Source organism: Amblyomma maculatum, unplaced genomic scaffold (assembly GCF_055883805.1).
Source record: "Amblyomma maculatum isolate TAMU_Amacu unplaced genomic scaffold, ASM5588380v1 scaffold_19, whole genome shotgun sequence".
NCBI lineage: Eukaryota > Metazoa > Arthropoda > Arachnida > Ixodida > Ixodidae > Amblyomma > Amblyomma maculatum.
In genome coordinates this window covers 10,181,581-10,207,187 of record NW_028146744.1, presented here as the reverse complement: position 1 = coordinate 10,207,187, position 25,607 = coordinate 10,181,581, and the positions used below count along the sequence as shown (strand labels likewise).

The following is a 25,607-nucleotide window of genomic DNA, read 5'->3' as shown; positions in this document are numbered from 1 at the left end:
AATCAGGTGAAAAAAACTTCAAGGGAGAGGGCAAATTCGAGGAGAGCAGATCGACGCAAGAGACAGGAGAGATTGAACTCTGGTGTCGAACAGAGAAGCCACACTCTGAGTGCAATTTATTGTTCACAATTATGGAAATCAATTCCTTGTAATCTGGAATTGTCAACTGCTGTTGGGCTTTGTTGGAGAATGCCTGAAAGACGGAATAAGGAACCTGCCTGACTCCCATGTTCTGCTAAATTTAATGGCAAAACACCAAGGCAGCCAGTTTGGAGAAGTTATGGTGCAATATTGTATTTTCGAATAGGATGGAGCAAGGAAAGCAGTTTGGAGCAGAATGGAGCAGCAAATCCATTCCTGCATAAATGTCGTGCCATTAAATATTGCCTCAGCCATCGGACTGTTTGCCGAGTATTACATTATTTATAGAAAGATCCTATCTATTGACAACAATGCTTTTCAGGAAGATCAGTACTAGCTGGTGTTCATTATGAAAAATCCCCTTACGCTATAAAAGCCTGATAATGTCATTTAGTCACAAAGAATCCGATTCTCTTTACTTATTAACTGCATAAGTCCAGGCACTGTTGTGTCATCATACAAGTGCCTAGCGTTCATTTTGTTTTCTTTCACGAAAAGCCAATACAGAAAAAGCTTTTGCTAAAGACAACCGTCCATCTATATAAAATATCACCTCAGAGGCACGCTCACTTCCACCCAGCAGCTTGCCTATCAAATGTTTGTTCTGCCTTAACTTGAATATGCATCTTTCATTGTCCTTCATCGACACTACTTACTTGACTCCATAGAGCACATAAAAAGTGCTGCAGCTTGTTTCATTGTTCAACATGACAGCTGAAATTTTACTAAGATTAAGAGACTGCCGTTCCTCTTGTCCTTAGAATCTCACAGAACAGCACTTATTTGCCTCCTCCATAAAATTGCTTACAGCGGGCACCGTTTTACCCTACCTCGAGCACAAATGAGCTGCACATTCCACATGATTACCCAAGTTTCAAGTGTTCCTTGGAAAGAACCACTGCTTTTTATTAATCAGCACTGTCAGTCATGTGCTATTGTGTATTGTCGTGTTTTTCAAGACATTGTTGTTCATGTCTCTGACCCCGTTACTTTCGAAGCAAAAATGTGCTGCATTTTGTTTCCATCATGAGCTCTATTTTCGAATTGGTCATTTACTATGGTAAAATGATGTTGAAATAATGCTGTTCTATTGTCACCCCAGTTTCTAATACAGCCTCCTCACACTTGCTGGAGCATGTTAGGCATGTGAACAAAAAAAATTAGGTAAATTGACACAGCCAAGCTGAGATTATCGAAATGGGGAGAGAGGGCGAATATTATGCTAGTAGACTATTTTTTACCAAAAGAGCTCGCCAGTTCATGGCCAAATGCAGGCGCTAAATTTCTGTTGAATCCCGCCACAACGAAATTTCCGCGACAACGAATAATTTTTTATTCCCCGCGAGTATCCTATAAGAATTAATGGCCTAAATTTCTCTGCACAACGAACCATTTTTGCAGAGCGTTTCCGCTTCAACAAAATTTTCGCGTTCAAAATCGAAACCGAAACTAGTTTTATTGGCGAGAAGTCCAAGTCAAATCCAAAGCCACATTAAGCATGAAATCACGTGATTGCAGTTCCGCCATTTTGGCTTTGTGTCGTGGTCGCGTTGTTCACTCGCTGCCTTTCTCTTCGACAACGACGAGTTTTCATCCGCAGGACACGATGGCAACGCTAGTAAAAAAACGCAAAACTCTTTCCCTTGAGCAAAAAGCTCAAATAATCGCCCAAGCAGAAAGCGGAAGGAAGAAAGCGGCAATTGCTGAAGACTTCGGAATTCCTGCAAGTTCGCTGTCAACGATTCTAGGCAATAAGGACAGCGTGAGAATGGCACTTGCTTCAGGCACATCCTCGAAGCACAAAAAGGTGACGCGGCCCCTCCATGAAGAGTTGGACAAAGCAGTGCATGCGTGGTTTGTGGAAGCACGAGCCAGCAACGTCCCCCTGTCCGGAAGCATCGTCCAGCAGAAAGCCTTGAACTATGCATGCCTACTTGGCATTGATGATTTTAAAGCCAGCATTGGCTGGCTAAACCGTTTCAAGGCCCGCCATAACATCGTTGGAAAAGTGTTGTGCGGCGAGTCAATGTCAGCAGACGTGGACGGAGCAGCTGCTTGGAAGGCGAGTAACAAGGCCGGAATTTTAAGCAACTTCGCGCCTGCAGACATTTACAACGCCGACGAGACCGGGCTATTCTACGAGATGTTGCCGGCTAGGACGCTCGACTTCAAGGGGCAGCGCTGTCACGGCGGCAAACACAGCAAAAAACGCATCACAGTGCTGCTTTGCACAAACATGGATGGCTCGGACAAGCGTCCGCCGTTAGTCATAGGCAAAAGTGCCAAGCCGCGCTGTTTTAAGGGAACTCGTAGCCTACCTGTGCAGTACAAGGCGAACAACAAGTCATGGATGACCCGCGCTATTTTCACCGAGTGGATGATGGCATTCGACCGCGACATGAAGCGGCAGGGCCGTAAAGTTTGCTTGCTTTTGGACAATTGTTCAGCGCATCACTCCGACGAAGTCAAGCTCACTAACACGGAGCTGAGGTTTTTCCCTCCCAATTGCACGTCTGTCTTACAGCCTCTCGATCAGGGCGTGATTCTTAGCCTGAAGCGCGCTTACCGCGGGAGGTTAATTCAGCGGCTGCTTTTTAACACTGAAACCGGCCGAGACACGAAGGTGGACTTGTACGTGGCACTGCAGATTATGTCTGCTGCCTGGAGCACACTGGGGCGCTCAGTAATTGTGAACTGTTTCAGGCACGCCGGATTTGCCGAAGGTCGACCCGTACACTCTGCTGGCCTAACACCAGGCGTTACAGACGACGACGAAGAGGCGTCACCGGCTCCGGGGATCGCGGCCGCCTGGAAAACGCTGGGAGAAATAGGAACCGTGCCGCCTAATCTCGAGCTCGACGAATACATCGGCGCTGACGCTTGTGTTGTTGTTCACGAAGATGTGAGTGATGAGCAGATCATAAAAGCTGCCCGGAATGATAAGGACTCTTCCGATGAAGAAGACGACGACGTACAGGAAGCGCCGGCTGCGGCAACCGCCGTACAGGTGATGGACGCTTTTGATGTCATCAGGAATTTCGTTGCTGTCCGAGACGACGATGTTGCAATGGGTTTGCTGACCGAGTGCGAAAATCGCGTGACGGCGTTGCTCGCCGTGAAGCGTAAGCAAACCAAGCTTACAGATTTTTGGCATTAAACGCCTTTGCTGCTGCTTGGGCAATTCTTTCTGCGTTTCACGTCAAATTTTTGCGATAACGAAGTTCCGCGAGAACGAATTTTTTTTCGTGCACCGTGAATTTCGTTATAGCGGGATTCAACTGTATATAGAACGCGTTTATAGATTATACGTACAATGAATAAATGTTGCTGCAAGTCAGCCCTCAGATCATAGTATGGTCTCAATTCTGCTTGCTTCTTCTGTGCTCTGTTCGCTGGTAATGCGTAGATCAAGACACACACGAGATCAAACGTTGCACGAAACAGCATGCATACTCACTTCCGGGTTCAGTATCACATGGTTCATCAGCTGAAAAGTCCTCTTGATCTTTTTGTTGAGTAATCGACGGCCGTTGAGCCAGCGGCGGCTTGCTTCATTGTCTGTTCCGAAGCAGCGTGGCAAAATGTTCGTGACAAAAACAATGCCCACGCCACCCAGAAGCTGCAGGACGAGGGCCTAGGATGTGAAATGATAAATGAGACTTTATTACTGCAATTAAAAAGCGTCGACGATTTGTAAGATCACGTACCTTAATGTTCTCGCAAATATCTTGCGGTCTGAAATCCGGGTTGCACAGGTCGTTGCCGCCGACATATACAATCGCAAAGTCTGCGCGCCGCAGATCAAGGCGCCGCACGGCGTTTGCGAGACGCAAGGCGTCGTAGCCTCCGAAACTGAACGTGCAGGTCTCTACAGATGGGATTAACCGCAGACGAGCCCTGCACAAACGCTTCAGCTGGCAATCGCCAACCAGTACGCCTCGCAATGCCATGGCGGATGATGGACGCTGTGGGCTACAACAAACTAAAGTTCGCGCGCAGAGAAGGTACACGTGCACAACGCATACAGTGGTTGGGGACGGTTGGGGACACCCAGAAAGCTAGGGACCAAACAGCACTAGGTTTGATTCAATTAGGGAAGGCATAGGGACGGCTTGGAGTTGGGTTTGGCTGACGATTTACTCGCGTGCTTCCAGATGCGCCCGATACTGCTCCACCTCAGTCTCGAATTTGGTTGGTTGGTTTTGTGGGGTTTAACGTCCCAAAGCGACTCAGGCTATGAGAGACGCCGTAGTGTAGGACTCCGGAAATTTCGACCACCTGGGGTTCTTTAACGTGCACTGACATCGCACAGCACACGGGCGCCTTGCTTTTCGCCTCCACCGAAAAGCGGCCGCCGAGGCCGGGAGGCTCTGCACAACACAGCAAGCAAGTAGCATGCAATCTGAATTCCTTCTCCTGCTAAGCCGTAGCCCAGCAACATCAAAAGCTTGTATACTAACTACCATACTTGTAGAGGCGATAGCACACCTTGCAAAGGTGTCAATGTTTAAATAAACCGTCATGTGAATTTTGTTAGTCATGTATTTTCTTTGCGACAATCAAAAGCTCCTTGTCGAACTAAACCTGGGCTGATAAACGCAGAACACTGAAAGAGACATGAGAATGACCGCCTGCCGCCGGGGCAATAATCAGCGTGGTATTGAGACATGCAGGTTTGCTTGAAAGTGTGTGGAAGAGGAAGAGGGAAAGGTGTTCCAAACGGCTGCCCTGTACCAGGGGAATGGGATTTTGGGATATAAAAGGAAATCAGAGAAGAGGTCAGGAGCACGATAACTTCTGACACACAAGCATGAGGCCCTCGAATAATGAAACTAGTGCTTTGTAGGCCTTAAGGGTCAACAATGGCTTTGGCCACAGTTCCATGATCTCAACATCCATCAGATGGTGAGAACAAAGGTTTAAAGAACTAATACAGTTTCTGAAAACGTTAGTTATGGTTTAGCTCTGGTAAACCCTAGTTGAATTGCAAGAGCAACGACGGAAGCTTCTTTTGCTTGCTACGTTATTCCCCTATCATGCCCCATCAGTGTAAGGTGCTACATTATTGGGGGGCACTTAATCCCTGGTATAACGCGAGAATGTAAGCTACCAGCCCACATATAAAGTCACGCTTCAACCAAGCCGTACAGAAATGCCTGCGTATCATAGGGGTAACGAGAATGCAAACTGTTCTTGCAGGCTGATTCTGATATCACCCTCTCATATGAAAAGAGTGACCCGAGTTGGCAGCTCCTGCCCATAGCATAGGGGTAACGTGAATTGAAATGTCATGGCAGGCTGAATTTTTATGAAGAGACCGTAGCTACGCCTCTTCACGGCGTAGCTGCGGCCACCCAAGGTCTCGCTTTGGCTGTTGTAGTAGTATTGCTTTCGCAATTAATTGCCAAAACATAAGGCTGGTGACACCTACCACACATAAATGCAAAGATAGTTTGCCATTAGCAGCACTGTCAAAGGCAGCGCCACTGTCAGCATACTAGAACGCTGCCCATGCAAACCATTTTAAAAGATGGTGAGAACGCAGAATTACACCACGCAAAATGCAATGAAGAGAGAAAAAAAAAGATGTAGGTGCCTGAAGGTTCTTTGAATGAAAATAACCCTTTGCATTGCGGTTGTTCTTAAAGATGTAGTGCATGTGTCAACCCCAGGCAGTGTAGCCAGTCTACTAGTAGAGTTACAAAATTTGAACATAATACGGCATCACTACTGGTTCTGGCCAATCACATAAGAGGAGGATGAGAATATACAACGAAGTGGTGCGCCGTGTGTCCTCATTATCCTCGTGTTTTCAACCAGTGGCAAGTAATAAGTGCCCATGACAATGCCCGATGCCGGCAGAACAAGGGCCCAATCATCAAAGTGTAGTTGGCAACGAAGTTCGAATTGCACGTTGTTTGCCTGGCTTCTATACGCTGGTGGTCGCTGCCTCAGAAGTGATAGGCAGCGCAAGAGCAACTTTCAATAATAATCTTGGGGCATGTGTGTGCTGTGAAATCAAAAACTGCACTACCGTGCAAATTTGCAGCAAGCCGCTCAGATCACGCTCAAGTGTGGAAGGCAGGAAGGAGTGGCATTTCTCTTTTCATCTCTGCTAACATCGTAACATATTCACATTTTTGTTTTTTGAAGTTGCAAGCGCACCACAATGCCACCCCTCGAGAAATTATAAACAAGGTGCAGAGGCGGGATGAAGTGCAGGGTACGTGCAGATGCGCAGCGCATTCTAGTGATGAAATTTTTTGCCTCGCCCTTTTGTTTTTCACGGTGTTCGACCTGAAATTTTGCGCAGTCCCAATGAGTTCGAAACAATGAGGTTTTACTGTATGTGTTTACTTGTCTCAGACAGCTGACTGTACCTTTAACGTCATTATAGCCAAAATTCATATTCTACACCAAGTTCACTCATCTGCGCTTTAATTATGGTCTAGCTTGTGCAGTTTCAAGCAATATCAGATGCCATGAAGTAAAGTGCTGTGGGTGTGCATATGCCAAACAAAATTGTAGGCCACAGGACACAATACCAGAGCTATAGGTCAATTTCAACCAAGTGGCATTTTCTGCATTGTTTTAATCAAGACAGATGTCGCATTAAAGACTGGGCTGGACAACTTGAGCTAACAACGAAATATTGTGATGTTATCATAAGGTACAGTAAACTAAAACTATTTGACCCCCATTAATTCGAAATTTCAAAATAGGAGTGCAGTCCCAGCTGACGTCCGTGTAAATCTATGGTGTCAGACGCTCGTCAATTCGGACATGGAAGGCCTTGTGCCTGTTAATTCAGATGAGGAGTCGCATCCAGGTATGACCTGCGAAGCTAGTGGTTAGCCAAACTGATGTTCTCTGACATGAATTGCATAAAACAGTGGTACCTACACACCTCAGACGTGCACGCTACGGCAGGAATGATGATGATCAGAAGTATTCCACTGCCGAAATACAGCATAGCCACATAAATAGTTTTGCTTAAATTCACGCCATCCCACCACTGACATTGGGCCTGTGCATAGGTCAGCCGTGTCGTTTCGGACGCTGCTTAGCACGTCACACGCTGTTCTAACGACCACGCATATTTCTCTCTCTTGAATCCATATGCTTCCTCCACTCTTCAAGTACACTGAACCGTAGCGTTCTGAGGATGATCATCCATGCGTTGAAGCTTCCTCAAAATGAAATGGGGTTGTTCGTGAAGAGGTACCATTGCTACTGAGCTGCACTACGAAAATGTTTGTGAAGGCTGAGTCGAGCCAGCAAGCAAGCAAGCAAATAAAGAAGGAATCTAGCAGAACAGATGGTTTTTGGGAAAGTCAAAGTGTCAAATGAACTCGTACAGTTTCTACTGAGATATGTCAATGTATGTGCCAACTCTGTGGTGAAAATATATACAGCTTGAGAAAAACATGCAAACACCACAGTGAATGAACAACTTATGTTTCATGTCAAAATAGAAATACAATGATATACATACAGCATCTGCACCAAACTCAAGGACAGCATAATGCATACAGCAGCAGTATTTCAGCTTACATGGTAAGTTATGAAAGCTGAATTTTAAGCATGGCAGCATGCTTTTGGCGCATATATAATTTATATTGATTGGTTCAAATGAGTAATATCAAGGGGCAGGATTTTTCAGTTTTTGTTTGGAAAATTTGGCTGCATCTTTAAGTGTTCTTTTTCAGAACATGTTTAGTCTTTCTTTCTTCTTTTTGCAAATATTATTTTCAACGAGTCAATTACTTTTCTCATTATCTATATGTCAATCTTTGTGGTCAACGGTTGCTTATAGTGCGTCTCAACATTTTTGTCAGCGCAAACAATTTATTTACTTCTAATTAATGTCCAAATGAGAGCATTTTGAACTCTGCCTGTGAAAGAAATTATTCATTGAGAAAAATGCAACTCAATAAATAAGAAAGTAGGCAGAATAAAAATGCAAGTAGAAGTTTACTTCAATGAACTATAGTAGTTTAAAATATTAGTGTTGGTTTCTTGAGTTCCTGCGCTGCATCAAATGAAAGCATGGGGCACTGTTATGTTCCCTCCTCATCATTGTCTCCAAGTGTGCCCTAACCTTTTATTTATCATGGCTGACCGACTTGCCGAGCAATGCACCCTCTTAAATTCCATAGCCTTAGTGTTGACCGAAGTGATGGTTTGGCTTGGTTTGTAGGGTTTAACGTCCTGAAGCAACTCTTTAGACAACGCGAGGCACCAAAACGAAGGACGCCAGAAATTTCGACCACATGGGGTTCTTTAACATGCACTGACACTGCACAGTAAGCGGGCACCTTGGTTTTTTAATCCTGCATCCTTGAGTTCATTAGGCGAGCGCTCTAACCACTGAGCCACAGTGATAGGTGTGACAGGGTGTGACACAAGTGATGGAACTGCCACTCATTCACTGTGGTAATTAGAACAGAAGTTTTCATGATGCCCATGCATGGTTCCATGTCACCGCTCTAAAATCAGCTGATACTAAACATCCTTAACCGAGTAGTTGCTCTAATCGGGTGGTGATAGGAAATAAAAAGTGCTCAGATAGCAGGCGGCTGGGAGGTGGTGCTTCCCGGTCTACCGAGGTAACGAAGCAATATCTCAAATTGCACAACTGGTTGCTTATCTAATAATACACAGTGGCATCATGTCCCTGACTTCTCTATTAAACTAGTCAATTTTCAACCTTGACCCAGTGCAATTTGTGCTCAACAGCCAGCCAACTATGCCTTACATGTCAAGAATAATGGCTTCTTTCGGTTAAGCTCAAATTTAAAGAAACTGAAACTGACATACTTTTATGGGTGTTTTTGCTTAAACCAAGAAGTCCAGTCTCTAGTTATATATTCAACAAAAAAATAGTGCTAAATGACCTCGAAGAAAGGCAACTATGCACCTGAAGAGCCCTGGGTCAAGGTGCTACTTATACTCTATCTCAGTAGTTCCTTGCACCAGTACCAAAGCTACCATGATTGCAGAGGCAACGGTTTGAGGCTGTGGAATGTAGCGCCAGTATAAAGTGCCCGTAAAGCATATGGGATGACATGTTTTAAAGTGCACATTTGCAAAATGCTATTTCAAATCGAACCTGAACGTACGCTCGACTTATATACATTGTTTCCAGAGTTTAGCGTTCACGACCATTGCATATGCTGAAATCATGTTTTCAACATGTCCAAGTGCTTCGAAGAGGCCGTCTCACTCACAGTCAACTCGTCGTTGTTACTGGGTTTTTTGGCATGTTCATTGGTCATAAACAGCACATCAGGCACTCATTTGGCTTCATCTCACCTACAGCAACATCCACGAGCATTGAATTACCTTTAATTTTTATTTCGGCCAATAATTTTGGCTTTCCCAGGCCTAAAAACAAAAGTTGGTTCTTTATACCAAAAATTGTTTCAGTTTTGAAAACCAGATGGCACCAGTAGGCTGAAGTATGGCAACTTTGTTTGCATACAATTAACTGAAAGTGCGGACGTGACAAACTGTGTACTGTTACTCAAAACGCCTTTCTAAAGCTTCCGAAAGTTTTTTTTGAAGACTTGGGACGTAGACTGCATCTATTTATACTCTACAATGTATAAAAAAAGGCTTGCCTCATTCAAATGCAACCAAACTCAACGTAATAAAATAATAAAGAACGCTGAACATTCCCAGCACCACATACCTCTTCTGTAGGAGTAAAGTTTGCCAGAAGCCGGACCTTGATGAGTTGGTGATAGTTGTAGACTGAACACAGGCTGCAAACTTGGGCTTAAGAGCTATAGGCGATGAGTCTGGCTCACAGCATGTCGTCGTCGTGAAGTTGAGAGCCTCATCAAACTGTGCAGGAATCGGCTTGTTGTAGTCGCCGTCCTGAAGAAAGAAGCAAAAGTCAAAACTAGACCAGCAGAATGAAGTCAACTGGAGACGTCCAAATTAGAAGGAGCAACAACTACATGCATGTACGCAAAGGGTACACAAAAATATAGCAACAGCTCCGCATTGCTCAGTAAAGTACATCGCTGCAAAGTAATTTGCCCAGACTGTTGACAGCACAGAACACACTGCTGAGCGAAATTATCAGATCCCGCTGTGACATTCATCACTGATGCATTTATGATACTGCACAAACAAAATGCGCATGATTGCTCCACACATTCTTTTTCCACGAGGAAAAATATACAGGCAGCTGAAGAAGCGTAGTGCTTCTAAATCACAAACTTTACAACTACAAATTAATGTTGGAAGGCTTATGACTCATGAGGTCTTAATGTCCCGAAGTAACTCAGTCTACAAGAGATTCCAAATATTGTTATGCTGAACATCAACTACGCGCTTATTTCCAACTATATGCTGTTACTAAACTTGTTGCACAGTGTTCAGTTAGTCGAGCAAAGTTCCTGACAGCACTGTAACAATGAAGTGGACCTATTCTAGTACCTCCACTGAAAAAAAAACACAAGAGGTTCAGTTCAGAAACATTTTTAACTGCTAAAATTTAGACATTTTCCACAAAGTGTAGCACTTCTGTAGATGTCATTATGCAGTAGCCTGCATATATAGTTATCATGACATCTTCAAAACTCTCTCTTTTCATTACAGTTTATTTTTCTAGATCCAAATTTTGCACAAAAATCATGTGCTAGGGTCGACTATGTATAGTCGAACTTTTGATGCCAGCACATGCCTATTTATTTAATATGTGCATAAGGCAATCCCCGCAAGGTGAAGACCATATTAAATAGGATAATATTCACTTGGCTAGTCTTGCCATTTACGAAGTAGCTCTCCTGACCTTAAATAGCAGAACGGAGACCCACAGAAGTGGCAGCCCCATTTTCAAGCCCAAGATCAGAAAAATTGTTCTGTGGAATTTCAGGAAGCCGCATGGCTACAGTTGGGTGTGTGCTAATAAGTTAACACTTGCTTATTGTTTAATTCCTGTGGCAAGGATGGAAAAGCATTGTCGCTTTCAGGACCCAGCCTCAGAGAAACAAGTTCATAGAGTGTGAGTCACTGACACTTGTTTAGAAAACAGGGGTGGAATTATGCACAATCACATCATAAAAGCTGTCACAAGCCTATCAGTCAGTCCCCGCTCCTATTGGTCAACAGGTCCATCGATCAGAATCAACCAACAATAGCAGGGCTAACCAATCGGTTTATGACAGATAAGTGATAATTTTTGTGATGTGATCGTTGCGTCATTTGGACTCTGAATGTGCAAACCCTTGTTCTTCTTGATGCATGCCTCCCTGCTTTTAAGAACGTTCTGAATCTGCCTACTCTTTTGAAGGGTTGGCCTTGGGTAGCAGTTTCCTTAGCCCTGTGAATGCGCAGCTTCAGAATGTAAACTGCAATGCTTTAAGAGTAAGAGAAAGTAAAAGGAAATCAAAAGACAACTTTAACACACATTAGCAAGCTGCAGCCTAGAAGGCATCATTTAATCATCAAGTGGTTTTATTGAAAATCATTAAAATAATGAAGAAATAGATTTGTGCCAGCTGCATCATCTGCCACTGCGCTCAGAGGCACCCGAGCTGTAGTGGTACACAGAAAATGTATCGCTTGGGTAAACGAGGATCTACCAAAAATGACTGTGGCCAGTCAGCAAGTTCATCATACCTCCTTGAATCCATTGTACTGGTCACAGCTTGGGCAGTCCCAGCAGTTAATATTGCCATATGAGACCACTGTCTGTGCTCCGCAGAACCAACACTTCACTTTGGCTGAAAACAGCGGCCTGTGTAGAGAATAAAGAAAAAAATAAAGGAATATTTAGCAAAATGCAGTCAGTATACGATGGCTTAGTTAAAATGTGTTGCTACAGTTATTACCAGGACATTTCCACGAGAACAGATATAAACACACAAACTATGTGCACAGTTGAGAATAAAGATAAAAAGAAAGGAATATTTAGCAAAATGCAGTCAGTATACGATGGCTTAATTAAAATTTGTTGCTAGTTATTACCATGACATTTCCTCGGGAACAGATATAAACACACAAACTGCGTGCACAGTTAAACAAGGCATTAGCTGCCGAGTTCCACAGACAACCGTGTGTGAGTGGAGACACAGATATTCAAGCCATACAGCCACGAGCACAGTATCCCAGTACTGCACATCAAACGCAGTTGTCAATAATAATAATAATAACGTTTAGTTTTTCTGACCAGGGTCGGCAAATTAATGTTTTGTCTCCCTTTCCACCGCCTTTCGTGATGGCTCAGTGGTTAGCACGTGCGGCTGCTGAGCCCTAGAACGCGTTTTCAATCCCGCCGCGTTTCGATGGCGGCGAAATGTAAAGACGCCTGTCTCAAGTCTTTCACTCCCACCACTTTTTTTCACGGCTGAGTTCGGAATGCCGTCGTGGAGACGGTTGGTCCGCCCTTTTCTTTCCTCCACAGCGTTCCGCAAAGCCATTTTTCAATTTCATCGCAGTGCATTAACAGCAGCTTTGGTCATGTAAAGAGCTGTGAACTGATGTGGACTAGAGCAGAAGTGAACACCGCGGTGACCTTGTTAGTAATCGATGTAAACAATCAAATATAATGTAGCTGATAGCACACCGCGGCTTCAGATGCTGCAAGTGAACCATTAAGTATTGAGAGGGTGCTGCTACGATGAAAGTTGTTTTCCCATCGACAACAGTTGCAGACACAAGTCGACAGACGCGGACAAACTCTCCTCGCCGCCTACTACATATTTCATTTATTTGTCCCTTAAAGGCCCGAAGGCATTACATAAGGGGGGGCGTACATACAGGTTGGAGGGTAGTAGCAGAGAACACAAAAGAAAGAAAGGGGGAAAAATACACGGGGTACCAAAAAAGTGTAAAATAACATACAAACTAAAAGCAAGAAATAAACATACAAAAAGAAAACAAGCAACAGTTGGCACTCCGGTGTCGCAGTATGAATATGTTTATGAGAAGTGATTAGCCAGTTTCTCACGGAAAAGGCGGTGATCGGAGCATGCAATTACGTTGTCGGGAAGGCCATTCCAGAGCACTATGGCGTCGGGAAAAAATGAACTGCTCATTGCGGAGGTGCGGGTTTTATTGCGTGCGATTGGGTTACTGTGGTTTAGGCGGGATGACGTACGTGGGGGTGGCTGCAGCAACAAATGTCTTGGTGAGCGATAAAAGAAAGAGTGAAAGAGGCATAGCCGGGAAATAACACGGCGAGTTGCTAGTGTTTGAAGGCCGAGGGATCGTTTTAGTAATGTTACGCTGGTATTTCTTGAGTACTGCGATGTAATAAAACGGGCGGCGCGATTTTGAATGGCTTCAAGGTCTGAGATGAGATACGATTGTGATGGATGCCAGACAGATGACGCGTACTTCAATTTAGGACGTACGAATGTTATGTATGCCAACTTTTTTACTTCAGGTAAGTGCTATCAATAACTGTGTTTTTGCGGGAGAATGATATGTATTGGCATTTATTTAGATTAAGAGGCATGTGCCATTTGTCACACCACGCTGAGATAGTGGTTAGATCCTGTTGAAGAGCGGCAATGGCGCTAGCGCCGTGGATGGGGCTGTAAATTACGCAGTCATCTGCGAATAAACGTAGCGTTGATTTTATGTTGATTGGTAGGTCATTGATGTAGATGAGGAATAAAAGAGGTGATAAGCCTGCACCTTGAGGTACGCCGGATGTTACGTCGGAAAAAGCTGAGCGACAGTTATTAACACAGGTGAACTGCTTACGTCCTTTAAGGAACTGCTCTAGCCAGGAGAGCAAGGTTTGTGGAATGCCGAGCGATGAGAACTTAAAAAGAAGAAGATTATGGGAAACACGATCAAATGCTTTTGAAAAGTCGAGAAAGATAGCGTTGATCTGGACAAGGTTATCTAAGTATTGTAGAATGTCGTGGGTGAATTCGGCAAGCTGGGTCTCACATGACAGCTGCTTCCGGAAGCCGTGTTGATTCGGATAGAAAAAGTTAATTGATTCTAGGTGGGTCATAAGATTGGAAAAAATAATGTGCTCAAGTAGTTCAGACGGTATACTAGTGAGAGAAATGGGAAGATAGTTGTTAGGGCACGTGCGGTCATCCGCTTTAAATATGGGTGTAATTTGAGCTTTTTTCCAATTGTCAGGGACAACCCCGGTATCTAAAGATTGCGTAAAAATTAGATGCAGTACCTGGCTAGACAATGAAATGGTATTTTTTAGTAGCTTGCTGTTAATTTTTTGTCTCTACGTTGCAAACTAGCTGTGACAGACACAGCAATGAATGATTCGGAGTCAGTTTTGTATGCGTAGAGTTCCTCATGCGTTGTGGCATAGGCCTCCCACAGACGTTTTTCGCAATCACCTTCACCATGACAATGAAAATCTCTGAGGACAATAAAAAAACACCGTTTTGGTGTCTTTTTAAACTTGTCTACGTATTCTTCTCTACATCAACTTTCAATATAAATAAAAATATATTGCACAATATTGATGCACAAGTCGTTACGACCAGTCCAATAAGACCCTTAAACAGGAATTTGCAATCACTGTAGGTCTGACTTCTTGGTCACTAAGCGAAGAAAATGCGAGCAGAATTGCATTCCAGGTTTTAAAAATATGTCCAACAGTAGGGAAAAGATGTCGACGGAAATGAGGACGGTAATGTTGAGATGACCGGAGCGACCATGAGCGCGGTGGTGTGCTCACCCCAGACGTTCGTTTTAAGAGGCGGAGCAGTGAGAGCTCGTTTTTGCGTCTTCAGACCGACAGACTTTGATACATATATTATGGTGAGGCTACCCAAACCTAATAGAAAATAATATGCCTCTGCCAGTGCCACTAGGTATAAAGGGCTTATAGTTCTTCCCCAATAGCGTTCAACACATCTGCAATGAAGATTCACTATTCTATCCGCCTGTTTCACACCGCAACCAGACGCCAATCACACGGGGTGAAGTAAATTAGATGCGACCGCTGTCGGGGGCCCCGCTTCACCAGTGCAGCCGACAGCCTCTGCCACATGAGAAAGTGCTGCGCCAAATGCGATCGGTGGAAAGCACGAATGTGGTGCTGCAGTGGAAAAGCAAGGTATCGAATTCTAAGAAAAAAAGAAAAAAAAAACTATTGGTAACCGGATGCTCGTGCCTCTCTCAGATAACGGCATCCAGACGGCCTGAAGAGGGCCTTTTGCCGCGCGTTCGATCTACTCTTCACATTTCAGGCAAGCACGCTAGTCGGGACTGCATTAAAGAAACTGTACAGGAATAAAAATTATGTGCGCTGTCGTGTCAATCAAAAAACGCAATCCGCGTTAAGGGGAAGGTGATTGCGAAAAACGTCTGTGTGTTGCTTGATGCCACAGCGCATCAGGAGCTTGATTCTGCTGCTTCCAACTTCCAACTTTTAATGCGAACGAATTGCGTGAACATGTTACAATCTGAAACGTCTGGCGTCATCGTCAATGCATACGCAAAAAGTCAGTTCATGCGCAAATAAATCCGGTCTTTTTCAGAGAGCGTGATAAAAGCGGAACTAACACGTGCTTCTCCTCGTTAGCATATCAGCTCCGATTCCACGATTTCTCGCGTTACACGCTGTTTCGTTTTTCCGATAACAGTGCTAGCAAGATCCTGAAAAAGTCCTCACAAGTAAGGCAGTAGATGGCTACGAAACCTTTAAATTCTTTTCCGTCACTGGCATTTTTTACGTTATTAGCATGTTCTCTCAACCTGTCGATCAAATTGGTAGATGCCTTGATTCTACCAATTTGATCATTGGAATAATATGGAATAGGGGTTTTATGTAGTCATTCACATTTAGGGTGAACACGCGAAGGGGTGGTTGCTCTCATCAAAGCGCCGCTGCGTTCTATACAGCCGCATATCGAAACAAATTTGAGTCGAAATTGAGAGACATGGAGGTAATGGTTCACATGGCCTGCCAATTATCTGCATTGGGTGGCTGGGTTGGATGCAAAGGTGCTTTGACAAGAAAGTCCACTTGCTTGTGTTTTCCCTTTAACAGCGAAGGACCCCGCACAGCATGCCCTCCAGAGCATGGTTCTCCGTCATGGTCGAACTACCGGCTGATACTCCCTGTGCATATATCTTGTAAATAAAAGGGAGCCAAGAGTTCTCTCTCTGCTCGCTCGCCTTCAGGCCATGATACACCGACAAAACGACCTATTGTGCGAGCCCGAAACGCCTCCGAGCCATCCAAATCTGTAAAACTCCGCAGCATAAAGCGCAGACAACCACCGCAAAGATATGCGACGCCGTAGCTTTAAAGGCTACCATGTTTGGATTGAAAACAAAAAACGTGAGATGTCACGTACTGCGCAGTCATGCAAACACGCTTAGTCGGCGAGGAGACACTCTCTTCGTATTATCTGACGGCTCACCGCTGTAACCACTCTTTTTGAACATAGTCATTCACGCGTAATGCATCCTTGCGTATATATTTTCCTCACCAACTGTACGTTAAAAATAATATCTGATAGCGTGTCAACTATTGAAGGACAATGAATATAGCTACGTAAATCGGGGGGGGGGGGGGGGGGGGGGGGGGGGGGGTTAGATTGGTGGAAATAACGTAGCCAGCTTTATTTTCGAGGCAAATTGCAGCTTTAACATTAACACTTTTTGCTCGACCGTAGATTAAAAAAAACAAAAAAAAACAAGCTGATTAGTTTTACTATCAAAGGACAATGAGTGCAGTAATTATGAACCTTTTTGAATCAACAAATTTTGGAAATTAGAATAGGCGTTTTTTAACAGCAGTTATTTGAACACCTACTATATAGAGAGATTTCAGAGAGAGATTTACTGCGAAGGAGTAATAGGCATCGTGCCGAATTTGCAGTAATGCTCGCACTATTGACAGATAACATTAAATCGCTGATTTTCTCTAAAATCGTCTCCATGCCATTCTTCAGGCGCAGCCTGAGTGAAGGAAGAGGAGACAGAAGAGTGTAAGCAGCTGCTATAGCAGAGAAACAGTCAGGCACAACAGCAAGATGGAAGAGAGCAGCTCTGAACATAGTCCCGCCGCCCGCCATCCCTCTGTGTCCCGTAGGTCTCGCTCTCTGCGGGGCTTGTCAAGGAGAAGACTGTCGCTGAGGCGCTCCTCTTCGGCTGCCGATCGGAGGCGCTCGCTCGCAAGCCTGGGTCAGGCCAGGCGTTCGAGTAGACAGGGTAACTATATAGCGCCTGTCAATCTTTAACGGAACCTACTTTGCTGATATGAATTTTAATACTGGAGCTTCTGTCTGTTTTTGTTTCCCTCCGGACAGCGCGATGAATATATGCCCACGTTGATAGCTATAAGGCTCTATCTGCTCAGCACTACATTGGCTAGCGCTTTCGATCGATAATCTCTACGTTGCGCTGCTAAATAGCAAAGCTGACCAACTCTTCGCTGAAGATTGACGGAAACATCCCGAAAATGTGCACCAAGCTGTAAATTTGGTTTTTCAATTGACGAATAAATGGAAATTACAGGACACCGACTCTGCACTTTACGTGTGTTGCGGAAGCACACTCACAAAGGGCGGTGTGCTGCATACCACCTTATCTCGCACCGCGTTGCGAGTGAAATGCACTTTTTATATCGACACTGGCTACAGTACTTCCACATGCTTAACACGAAACTCTCGTCTGCAACGTTATACTGTTTCCGTGAATAATTAGAAAATAATGCACTGTGAGCATTGTTTTCAACTCCTTTTTGACTATTTTTTTAACGAGGGTCGTGTCTCATAATGAGCTCATTGAACTCGGCTATGGAAGCTTGTCTAAGCACACCTTCTACTTCGTCACTCGCAATTTAACAATTCGTCAACGATCCGCCTGCCGGGCTGTAGCCGTTCCTCAAGTTGTCATATTTTTATAAAGTGTTCGATAGGAATAATTAGAGCAGGTTGCGGCCAATTTCTGCACCAGGGTTGGCCAACTCCTGTTCTGGTAAGGGAGTGCACCGGCATCAGGTCGCATCCCAAACCTATTTATGCAATTCCATCGACGCGCGGTTTTTGTTAATTCCTTTCGTATCCGTTGGGTAATTGCGTGGCACCGGGATTCGAACCCCGGTCCTCTTGCACGCGAGGCGGATGCTCTACCGCTACGCCACCGTTGCACCTTAAAAGCACGAAGTGTTTCTATATTAATACAAACTTAGTTCAGTGTTTTCTTAAAACAGAATAACTGAAAGCCTCTCAAGAGCCATCGCAAAATGTGTACTTTGCAAATTTCACCTTGCTTGAATGCAGGACGAGAAATCGCCGGAGAATGCATTTGAGCCTCAAAACATCGAGACGGGTTCCGCTCTGAATCCACGGAGCCCAAAGCACGCGCCCGCCAAAACCTCATTGGTTGCCGCCGTACTCTTGGCCATGATGTTTTTCGCATCTATTCTATTTAACGGAAGTAGCCAGCACCACTCATACAGAGTGATGAGGCGCCAGTGGCGAATACCGGCTGCCAGAGCCTGCGGCAGCGATTCCTGCAGTAGGCTGGCCGCACTGCTCGCCAGCGCTGGGAATCAAAGTGCTCGACCATGCAACGATTTCCACGACTACGTCTGCGGAGGCTGGCTGCGGGGCCGTACGGTGAGCGTCACGCAAGCTTCGCGGGACGCACTAATTGACAAGATAAGCTATCGAGAGAGGGGCATGCAGGTGCCGGAACTTCACCAGACGCCATTGGGGAAGGCAGCCCGGTACTTCACCGCCTGCGACGACGTAATGTCCGCCTCAGACGATCACTTGGGCGAGGTCAAGAAACTATTGCGCAATGGCGGCATTACGTGGCCCAACGTCGATACGAAGAACGATCTCTTTGACGCGGTATTTTACATGTGTCGCGTTGTAAGGGTGCCACTTATATTCGACCTGTCTTTCATTCAAGGCAGGTCAGAGAAGATTCGTATTTCTAATACCATGGGCATGTTCAACGTCATGACTAACCATAGGAAAAAAACGAAAACGTCAAATGAGAAGAACTTTTTCCGCACACTTAACGAATCATTTTCGCTCGAACAAACGTCTCTCCTCGACTTGGACAGATGTTACAGAGCCCTAATATACCAGCAGAAGGAGCTGTTTGATTTGCTGAATGAGACCATCATTAACGCGACGCGGAAAGGACCACCTCAACAGAAGTTCATCAATGGACCAAAACTGTGTCCAAGAAGCGTTGACAGGCAGCGTTTCTCAAGTACTTCAAGATATTTAAGAACGACTCGGTGCTAGTTGTAGTTGACAGCAAAGAGTACTTTTCGGCTGTCTTTGCGCACTACAAAAAATTCGGACAACAAAAAACCATGTATCTGTACGGTTACCTTTGCGCTCCGGCTCTGTTCTCTTTTACGAACGACAAAATTATTGCAAGCTACTACTCTTCGCAGTGCGTTGCGAGCCAACATCGAGCACACTGTTTCCGCCAGACAGACTTCTTCATGCACTACGCGTTTCAGTACAGTCTTTTCAACGACATCAACACTGAGTCATTTAGAGATGACATGACAGACCTTGTCAAGCATCTCTTTCGTGCCGTCGGTGATTTTCTGACACGCCACTGGTACTTCTCTGGGGACTGTCCTTCATACATTACCCAGGACACACTGCTGGATATATTTCGGAGGTATGAGACACACTACGTCAAAGAGGTCTATTTTTCACTTCCAAACATGACCAGTGACCCACTCGCGAACTGGATGGCAGCTGCTGAAGCTGCGTCTTCCACCTTGGGCGGAAACGTTCCAGTTGCAGAGCTAATGTTTGGCAGCGAATTGCGAACTGGTGCCTCACCCATCGATGTCGCTGACCTGGACGCCTTTTGGTACGCGCTCGGAGCCCCCAACGCTGTCAAGTTGGCCGGCCTTGGATCGCGTGTAACAAAGATTGTCTTGCACAGTATTTTCACGATGCAAAACCCGTGCAAGACCCTTGACAACAGTGCAAAAAAACTATGGAACTGCCTAACAGCTATGGAGCCAGACGGAAAACACTTGCGAGCCGAGAAACGGGACGTCGTGATCACTCTGTTGTCGCATGGGATTCTGTGGGCAGTTCTCAGACTCAATCACAGGACGTGGATCCCAGTCGCTGGCAGACTTTCCTGCTCTGTCTGAAACAGAGCTGTTTTTTCTGTAGACCTGCCTGCCACTTTGTGGAGATGTGGACGCCGCTGCTATGTGCAACCTGCCCCTAAAGCACAGCTCCCAATTCTCTCGCGTGTTTTCGTGCAGACGCGGCGCTAATATGCGGCCAAAGTTTCAGTGCAGTTTGGAAGCGACGATCCATTAAAGTTGTCAGCACTAATAAACTTAGTATGCCTAATCGTGCTTCTGCATGCCTGCTTTTCATCGCTGAAGCTATGGTTAAGCTCGTCAGAGTCAACTTTTTTCCTATACTGCATATGTCCTCCGGTTCTATAGCTAATTGTTGTGTCACGCAAGGAAGGCCGCTTTGATCTTTAGGTGAGAAAAGCGTTCTACAAGTCTCAGAGTGGGTTTTAAGGGCGTAATGACTCGGTGCGTTTTGACTCTGTGCGTTTTCAGCCTCTTTTATGCATGCATTTCACGACCGCGTGATAGTTCATGCACGTTGACCTGCCTATAAGTATCCAGTTCGTAAACTTCCTGTTGGCGTACTTTTTTCACATCCCTCTTTCTTTTCAAATCACAATATTTTATTTTGGGCTCTTAACTCCTTTTCATTTATCCTCAATTGGTTTAAGCCCGGCAAAGCTTCGTTGGTCGAAACTCCCTCTCTCTTTCTTTTACGTTTTTTTTATTCTTGTTTGAAAGGACTAATAAAAGAGGCTTGTAACCAAACCACCTGGGGCCGTGCTATTGTGAAACGCTTACTCGCGCCTAAGGTTAGTATAAGACCTCACTAGTGAGAGTGCCCATGAAGAATACATGTGGCCTTTCAAAACCTATAGCTGGCGCTAATTTGCATGAATGCCACTTGTTTTACGACACTGTCCTCTTTATTATAAAAGGAAGGAAATGTCGTGGACGATATTAAAACAATGTGTTTACAAGGTATCGGTATGTATTGAGGAAAATCATAAGTAACCATCTCGCGTTTTCTTCCGTTCGCAACATTTCCTTTCCTTTTCTTTAATAATTTTCGCGGCATAAATTTTATTCATATAGATTATTTGTTTTATATTTTGCACTTTCTGAAAGTACTGCGTGTGTGTTCAGCCTGTATGCAGAAATCGCGCCAATATTTCTCGTAAGATGTTGCCATGAGTGGTGGCCGTCTATTTTGACGGCACTACCACCCATCATTGCGCCCTTGTTAGGCATTTTCGGCGCGTATACGAATGTATTTGTGCACGAACATCTAAACGCGCCGGGATGCATGTCGTTATATATTTTTCCGACTGTGGTCTGGGCAACCAGGACTAAATGGGACCACTTATTGTACGTGGGCATGTATGGGCCACGGATGCAGCTAAAAACCGCGGTCGCATTCTCTTCCACCAAGTTTATAAATTATCTTTCTCGCGTACCATGGCGTTTAGACGGAATAGTACATAGCAAGCGGCAGGATGCAAAAGATCGGATAACATGCATGCAAAGAGCAGCGTGCCCAGAACTGGCCGGAATTTCCATTCTCAGCACTTTGGCTCAGTAGCCGAATGCGATAACCCTTGCGCAGCATGGTGTTTTCGCTATTCAAAGGTCGCACGTAACACATTACTGACGGCGATGCATGACGTGCAAACATTGTCAACGTCGCAATGAAGAGAGTAGCCCACTTCGTTGTATCCCAGCGCGTCAGTGTCGCCCTAAACCTATGTTAAAGGCAGAAGGAAGAAGTTGTACTAATCACACTAATGTGGTGTGCTAAAATTATTAGGGTTCAAGAACATTAGCTCTTACTACTTTCTATTTCAAAGGTTGTGGACGTCTGCTATGAAGGACAAAGGCGAAAAGGCAATAAAATATATATTACGTGATCATAATAGGCGCATAGCAACAATGAGCCCACAGCGCTTCGACATTAAACCTTGTCTTCCTTATATATGTGCCTTTTTATAGGCCATCGAATTGAGACTACGCCCCGGACCACCATTTAGATAACATTTGGGGGTCATGTCTTTGAGGCAGGATATCCACGTTTGTGTCAAATATTAAATCTGCTAATTTAAATGAGGTCTAAAATATATGTACTAGACACCCACCGATGAGCTTTTTACCTGGAAACCATGAATATGGCGGAACTCTGGGTGGCCATTACAACCAAACTGTTTGTCACGTAGGCTTGCGGATGGTGTCAAATGATTTGTATCATTCGGTTGCACAGAAGCAGTTTTCAATCTGCCAGGTCTTCTTCATTGGCCCTCCCATGTCTCCTCCTAGCATGCTCCTTGGCAAGGGATATTTATTTATTTATTTCATTCTCAGGATACAAAGTACAATACAAAAGGGAAAGGCAATTCACAGCAATATAGAATATAAAAAGGCTAAGAGCCAAGTACTAATCTTTGAAGATTCCAAGAACCGTGTGGTAGAGTATGGGGATTGCGGTAATTAATGCTCACAAATTTAACAGACGAAGGAAGTCCACAGATTCAGTTATGAGCTGCAGTCTCAATTTTCAACACACTTATCCTATGTAATAGCAGCGAGTTAATAACTTTGTCGAATGCTTTAGCAAAATTAGGAAATATGCAGTCAGATGATGATGCAGTCCCCAAAGAGAATTGCACATCGTAGGTGAAGTGAAGTAGTTCAATATCACGAGAGAAAAACTTTCGAAAGCTATGCCCTGTGCGAGCGATATGGGTAATAAAAATTTCTTATCATACCCAAGAGCTGAAGATAACAATAACACATTTGAAATGTAGACTTAAAAAAATGGGAGGGAATGAAAACTTGGTTTGTGCGGAGCTTCTGACCAACAACAGAAATTGTAATTTTTGAAATCATTCGGCCGCTCATGGGCGTAAATGAGGCGATGCAGACGGCAGTTGGCCTAGTACGCTGTGAAATGAGCGCAAAAACGTTTAGTAGTACTTAAACAAAGAACAGTAGCACATTGATGAACCACATGTGGTAATTGTGCAGGTGGGAGCTAAATAAAAACTGCAGACATCTCCAAGCTACTTCTGCCAAGCTTCACGATAGGTGCCTTGTAAAGGGAAGATGTCATGTTCTTTGTGCTAATAATAGTATAAGTAAAGGATGGGGTGTAATTCTCAGACTTAAGGGGAAGTCTTGCTCTCAACAAAGGCAGCAGCGTCCCCCTCTCTCGCCTGACACGTCTTCCAAAGAGGCTGGAATTCATATTTACTATATTTAAGGAATTGTAGGGACGTTTTCAATGGCAGAAAGATACGATGCCAGGCATCTACTGCGGCAGCCAGCCGGCAGGAAAGAGAGACTAGGCTTTACAATAAATACTCCCGTGCTTGTCAAGAATGCAACTATAAAGACAAACAATTACGCGTCAGTAAAGCTATTTTTGACGGCAGTTGCCGCAATTTTGCCGCATGCGTGTTTACGTATGCAACCATGTACTGCGTGTCGAATGGACGCAGCTGTGAGTTTCCAGTCGTGTCGCTCCTCTTATTCCTTAGCACCTCCAGCACCCCCATCCTTCACGTTTCTCTTGAGGCTAAATGTAGTCTCATCTTCCCTTTATAGCCCCTCCATGAGCTTAAAGTAGCACCATCTCGCCTCCCCTATGCAACCGCTGCTGTTGCTTTTCGCCTGGGGCTCCCAGTATGCGAGGCGGAGCTACAGGACGCTCTCCAAATTAAGTACCGGCGCTTAGTATTGCCCGAGCTTTACAGCGCGTATGTTTTTTCAAAATGTGCCAAAATAAGAAATGGCTGCCGGACGAAACACTAAGAATGAACGTCGACAAGGTATTACACTTGAACGCTTTCATTTCTAGCATACTAGCAGTATATAGGACACTGTGCTTCGGCACACGTACGCGACGTCGATTTTGTTTCATGCATCTATAACGGGACGTTATAGATGCATGAAACAAAATCGAGGTCGCGTGCATCAGACGCTCATCGGCTGTCGACTAAGATGCTTCCTTCTAACTAGGCCGCGAAGTGGAATCATCTACCAGCACTCTCCACGTAGTTACCTCACTGGTGTAAACACAGCTGGTTATAATGCAGCGGAAGTGCAACCTTGACTCCTCTTGTATTCAGGATCCACGACATTGCATACTGCATGTGAAAACAAATTATGCAATCCTATCGAAAAACAAATGTGAAAAATTATTGATAATTTAATTGATAACTGTGTTATATGTAGGACCTGAACGATATCTGTGCGATACATCAGAAATCAGTGTCTCATGTAGAAAGGTAATCAATTTCTCTTAACATCATGTAAATCGTATGATATCGCCAGTCATAGACAGTCGCGTGTCGCACATCTCATTCAGCTCTCATGCAACTGGCGTTTAATATCAAACAGGCTGTAATACTGATCGTACACGCCCTTCGGGATCATTGAGATGGCGTCTTCTATCTCACTGGCACAGCACACGTGTGGTTCGAAATGCACCAAGCAGATATTCCCTCCTGAGATGTTTGCAAACAAAAACTCCATGACCTGTCCGGAAAACCGGTTGGCCGTCAACTTGCCGCCAAGAGGGACCTTGCCACACGGGCCCAGACATCTATCGAGCCTTATATCACCTATATACAAGACATTCTGGCTCTCTGTCGAAAAGTTGATAAAGACATGACAGAACCTGATAAGGTGGGGCACATCCTCAAAGGCATAGCCGATGATGCCTTCAATCTTCTAATCTGTCGGGACTGTTCTACGGTTGACTCCATTCTGCAAGTTTGTTGACGTTTCGAGCAGGCCAAACAAAGACGCATTGCACATTGCTTCGACCGGCTCCCCAACACCGCCCCTAGCTCCATGTGCAAGGATCTGCCAACCCTAAGGCAGCCTTCCAACACTGAAAACGTGACCCGCATCGTACGTCGCGAACTGGAAGTGCTCGCTCCTGCTGCATCCAACCCGCCCTCCTGCAGACAGCAACCTAGCAACGATATCCGTTATTCAACGGTCATCTGTCAGGAGGTTGCCAACATGGGTGTCCCCTGTAGCCGCACCGTGGAACACCAGAGTTCGAGTCCCGTCCCTCCCATGGTCGTCACCGCTACGCCTCGCAACACCTACACGGCACTCTACAGATACCGCAATCCTGATGAGTGGCGCACCCCTAACGATAGGCCGATCTGTTTCACGTGCTCGCGTATTGGCCACATCTCTCGCCACTGCTGCAGGTCTTCACCACCTCGACGTTTCACTTACGTTTACCGCTACTCAGATTACAGTCACCGCCGTTTCTCGCCTCGTTATGAGCCGCCCAGCACCAATAACACTCCACCTTCTCCTGCATCCAGTCCAGACGATATGAACATGCACATAGCTCGAGAGCGTGATGGACATCTGGATGACCAGGGCTATGCTTTTGGTGCTTGTCTCATCAGCA

At 45.0% G+C, this 25,607-nt stretch overlaps 1 protein-coding gene across 2 annotated transcripts in view; it reads right to left on the bottom strand.

The window, feature by feature from the left end:
- LOC146171668 (uncharacterized) overlaps positions 1 to 16,497 on the bottom strand; it is a 56,830-nt gene extending 40,333 nt beyond the window's left edge. For both annotated transcript variants that reach the window (XR_014702830.1, XM_084586432.1), the window contains exons 1-3: positions 16,449 to 16,497; positions 11,776 to 11,893; positions 9,836 to 10,023 (exon numbers count right to left, since the gene is read on the bottom strand). Coding sequence is in view for 1 of the 2 variants with exons in the window: in XM_084586432.1 (XP_084442558.1) it covers positions 9,836 to 10,023; positions 11,776 to 11,893; positions 16,449 to 16,459 (317 nt within the window). In the remaining variant the exon portion in view is untranslated. The remainder of the gene's footprint in view (positions 1 to 9,835; positions 10,024 to 11,775; positions 11,894 to 16,448) is intronic.
- Positions 16,498 to 25,607: the final 9,110 nt, after the last annotated feature.